The sequence below is a fragment of the Acyrthosiphon pisum genome, chromosome A1 (genome assembly GCF_005508785.2).
Source record: "Acyrthosiphon pisum isolate AL4f chromosome A1, pea_aphid_22Mar2018_4r6ur, whole genome shotgun sequence".
NCBI classification, from domain to species: domain Eukaryota; kingdom Metazoa; phylum Arthropoda; class Insecta; order Hemiptera; family Aphididae; genus Acyrthosiphon; species Acyrthosiphon pisum.
In genome coordinates, this window is record NC_042494.1 from 114,540,745 (window position 1) to 114,544,896 (window position 4,152).

General features: G+C 27.3%; 1 protein-coding gene across 1 annotated transcript; it reads left to right on the top strand.

Moving 5' to 3' along the window:
* The first annotated feature begins 677 nt into the window (after positions 1-677).
* LOC100572996 (protein ALP1-like) lies at positions 678-4,144 on the top strand. The gene is made up of 2 exons (XM_003248214.4): positions 678-1,464; positions 2,961-4,144. The coding sequence occupies exons 1-2, from the start codon at positions 1,166-1,168 to the stop codon at positions 3,844-3,846; spliced, it is 1,185 nt and encodes a 394-aa protein (XP_003248262.1). The 5' UTR covers positions 678-1,165; the 3' UTR covers positions 3,847-4,144.
* The last annotated feature ends 8 nt before the right edge of the window (positions 4,145-4,152 follow it).

Here is a 4,152-nt window from a genome sequence, read left to right on the forward strand (position 1 = left end):
ATCTATGCAACAATCAGACTATTCTACGAATATAATATTTCATGAAAGAAACGATTTGGTTTTATTTATTTTAAGCGAGAAAAATGTTTAAGCGTCATGCAATAGGGAGGCATTGTAATATGAATATAAGATATGAAGTATATAACCAAAAGTTTATGTTTTGTAAGGACCGTAGTATAGATTTTAGTGTCTGTTTGTGTAGAGGATACGCATGATATGTGAGCTCAAAACTTTTGGGGATTTCCATTTTACCACCCAGTACTTTTTGAGATTACCGCCCACTGGACGGGAAAGGACCCTTTACAACCCTTCAACCGTCATCGAAAACTAAACTTTCGGTGCAGGCGTGACAAAATATTTTGTCAGGACCCCCTCCCGACATTTTTAAAAGTAGAACAAGAGTTTTTAAATTTTGAACGTAAAAAGATGTATTCAGTAATTCAGTATCCATATTAAAAAAAAATTGGACCCCTCCCCCTACTGAATTTGAATGCTTTTTATTACATATTTTACTTTTTTTGGATTTCATGGAGGAAGGATTTCCAAGTGAACGACGAACTTCCAAAACAAATATCCTTATAGTTAAAATTTTCACCAAAAATGTATATTAATTTTTTTCATACATGACGTCATTGTATATTTAAAAAATATTTTTATTCATATTGAGCTATTTATAAACATTTTGTTCGAAATAATCGATTAACATTGATACGTGCATATACGAATGACAGCTATGGTCTACGTTATAAACTTAAAAATAACAATTTGTGCCAGATAAATTCGCTTCGGGTGTATCAGCCGGATTTCTTGATAATATTATAGGTACATACTACATAGGTATATATTATTATGTATAATACATTACCACCAGCATGTGACATTGACAAAGAGCTAGTTCTTAGTACTTTAGTAATCTTATCTTAATAGTCTATATGATAATAGTTAAAACTTTTTCACGGGCAATATTCATTTCCAATATTTAGGCCCGCTTCACAGCGACGCGTTCGTACGCGGCGTACAAAAACGCCGATACGTGGCGTTTTTTTTGCGCGTCGTATTTTGTTTTCACATCGACGCGTATTTTTGAAGCGTTTAGTTATCGACGAAATAGAAATATAATAGTCAGTTGTGTACTTGTGCGTCAGACGTCAGTAGTCTTCCAAAAATGAATACACGTGTGTTATTACTCTATGGAGCTTATTATATTATAAAGAAAAGAAAAAACCGTAAATTAAAAAAGCGGAGAATGTGGGTTCATCCTTTACTTGCGCAAAGAATTTTAAAAGGAAGTTTTTCAACCATGTACGGGGATTTAAGAGACAATGAAAATAAATTTTTTAATTATTTTCGGATGTCCATCAAGTCATTCGACGAACTTCTCTCAAAATTAGAAAGTGGAATTAAAGTTTCAAATAGTGGTCGTCCATCAATTTCACCTACAGAACGATTATGTGTGACATTAAGGTACGTATATTATATTGTTAACAATTTAGCTATATTTCTATTGTCTAAATAAAATAATTAAAATTCTGCAATATAGTTTTGTACTGAAATTAAATTAAATTCAATAATTACGCATAGTAAATAATATACCTACTAAATACTTATGTAACAAATGCTATCAAATTGCAACCTTTAACCCAAAGTGTCTATTTTCAATTGCTATAGGGATACTAGCTAAATACAATGTTAGTCAACTTTATTAAAATTGTGATTTTATAATTAACCAGACTAAATATATAGTGTTATGTACTATATACACTTTGGTACTCTTTTTATTATAATTTAGTTATTTGTACAATGTTTATAGTCTTTTGAACATAATTAGATTGTATACTCTGTACTTTTTAATTTAGTTATTTGGACAATATTAACCATAGTAATTTATTTTATTTAATTGCAAAATTTCAGTATTTTTTTCCCATGGACAGTAAGTCAGTAAATGCCTAAGGAAATGTTACAAATTAGGTAATTTAATTGATTTCCTAAGTATAATAATTTGATGTAAATTATACAATTGTAAATACTATATTTTATAATTTTGCCAATAAATTTTATTAAAAAAAACCATAACTTTTTTAAATATATATATTATATAAATATAAATACAACTTTTACTTCTTTGTAATTTTTAAAATGTTTTTAATGAAAAATGGTAAAAAAAATACCTAATAAGTAATAATAGAATACAACAAATAAATGTGTAAATAAAAATCATATACAAATGCTTTTAATGTACACAAGTATTTAAGAATAGTTTAAAAAAAAACAATATAACTTACACTTTTCCACCTTTGTTGGACTTTGTCAACTATAATATGTAGGCAAAAAATGTAATAATATAGGTACTAAATAAATAAAATAAACAAAATAACAACTGTGTAATTGTAATTTTATTTTATTAAATACATTTCTGTAGGTACCTATTTATATTAATACACAAAACAATCGAGAACTCGCTCTGCTGTATAGTAGAGGCGGAGTTTTATTTATTTTATATCTAAAACCGTTTAATATTAAACCGTAATTTTATGCATGAATTTAAAAATGCATTAATAAAAATGTTTACTATCGTACAAATGTTTTAATTGACTTTCGCTCGTTTTTTTTTTTAAATTATTGTAAGAAAAACTTGTGGACAACCTTAAATTAAATTTTTAATATTAACTTTCAATTTATATTATCGACATTTATAAAAAAAAAAACACAAAAAATTCGAATATTTCAAATACTTATAAATAGCTGGAAAATTAAAAAAAAAAAATTTATGTTTTAGTTCTATAGTTTTTTTCTATGCTTATAAAAAAAATTGTGATCTACGATTTTTGATTTTTTTTTTAATGGCAATATATGCACAAATTTTTTAAAACGGCGGGCCAGTCAAATTATTTTTTATAGACGTTTCAAATATTATATTGAATTTATAGGTAATTGAAACACTTTTGTTTTTTTTATTTAAGGTACTTGGCATCAGGTAATACATTTACTGATCTACAGTATTCATATAGAATGGGAATATCTACAATTAGTGGTATCGTTGAGTATGTATGTGAACAAATTTGGAAAATGAAATCTGAATGTATACCTCTACCTACAGAAGAAAAATGGAGAGAAATTTCTTTGGATTTTGAAAAAAATACTAATTTTCCTAACTGCATCGGTGCATTAGACGGGAAACATATTCGCGTTATTAAGCCTATCAAAAGCGGTTCACTTTTTTATAACTACAAACATTATTATTCTATAGTGTTGATGGCAATTAGTGATGCAAATTATTGTTTTACATTTGTTGATGTTGGAGCATATGGAAAATTTAGTGATTCGTCTGTCTTCAAAAATGGAAAATTCTTTGAAAAACTTGAAAATGAAACATTATCTATTCCTCAACCTAAACCTCTACCAGGAGATAACGAGAATGGTCCTTTACCTTACGTAATTTTAGCCGACGAAGCTTTTGGAGTTTCTAAAACTATTTTAAGACCATATGCTAGAAGTAACTTAAATTATAAAAAAAAAAATTTTAATTACCGTCTATCACGGGCTAGAAGGTATATTGAATCTAGTTTTGGAATTTTATCCAACAAATGGAGGATTTTTCATAGACCGATGAATACAAGCGTTGAACTTTCAACAAAAATCGTAAAAGCTTGTTGTGTACTTCACAACTTTGTTCGTGTAAGAGATGGATATAAATTTGCCCACACATTGAGTATACAAGGTTTTGAAACTTCAAATGATACAATAGATACACAAAACAGATCCGGCAATACAATCAGAGACATGTTTGCAAATTATTTTTTGACTGATGAAGGAAAAGTCGAATGGCAAGATAAGATGATACATTAAATTTGTTTTTTTTTCCTACAATATTAGTTATTACAATAAGATCATTTTTTATTTTACTTATTAAACTTATATAATAAACTTGTTTAACCATACCTATAGTAACTAGTAAGATACATTAAAATATAACAGTTTTTTTGTAAAGTATCAGCTAATGTTGGTGCTAATAAGTAGTATAATAAATAAACTAGTTATGGATGTAAGTAGTACTCATAATATGTCTTTCTTTTATGCCTATATAATTTAATAATAACTACATAGTTCTTAGGATTAGTATTATATTATTTCTGTATTAACTATACCGATCTG

Coding starts and splice junctions, on each gene's coding strand:
- LOC100572996 (XM_003248214.4), top strand. CDS start 1,166: ATGAATACACGTGTGTTATTACTCTATGGAGCTTATTATATTATAAAG. Junction 1,465..2,960: donor CGATTATGTGTGACATTAAG/GTACGTATATTA, acceptor TTTTTATTTAAG/GTACTTGGCATCAGGTAATA.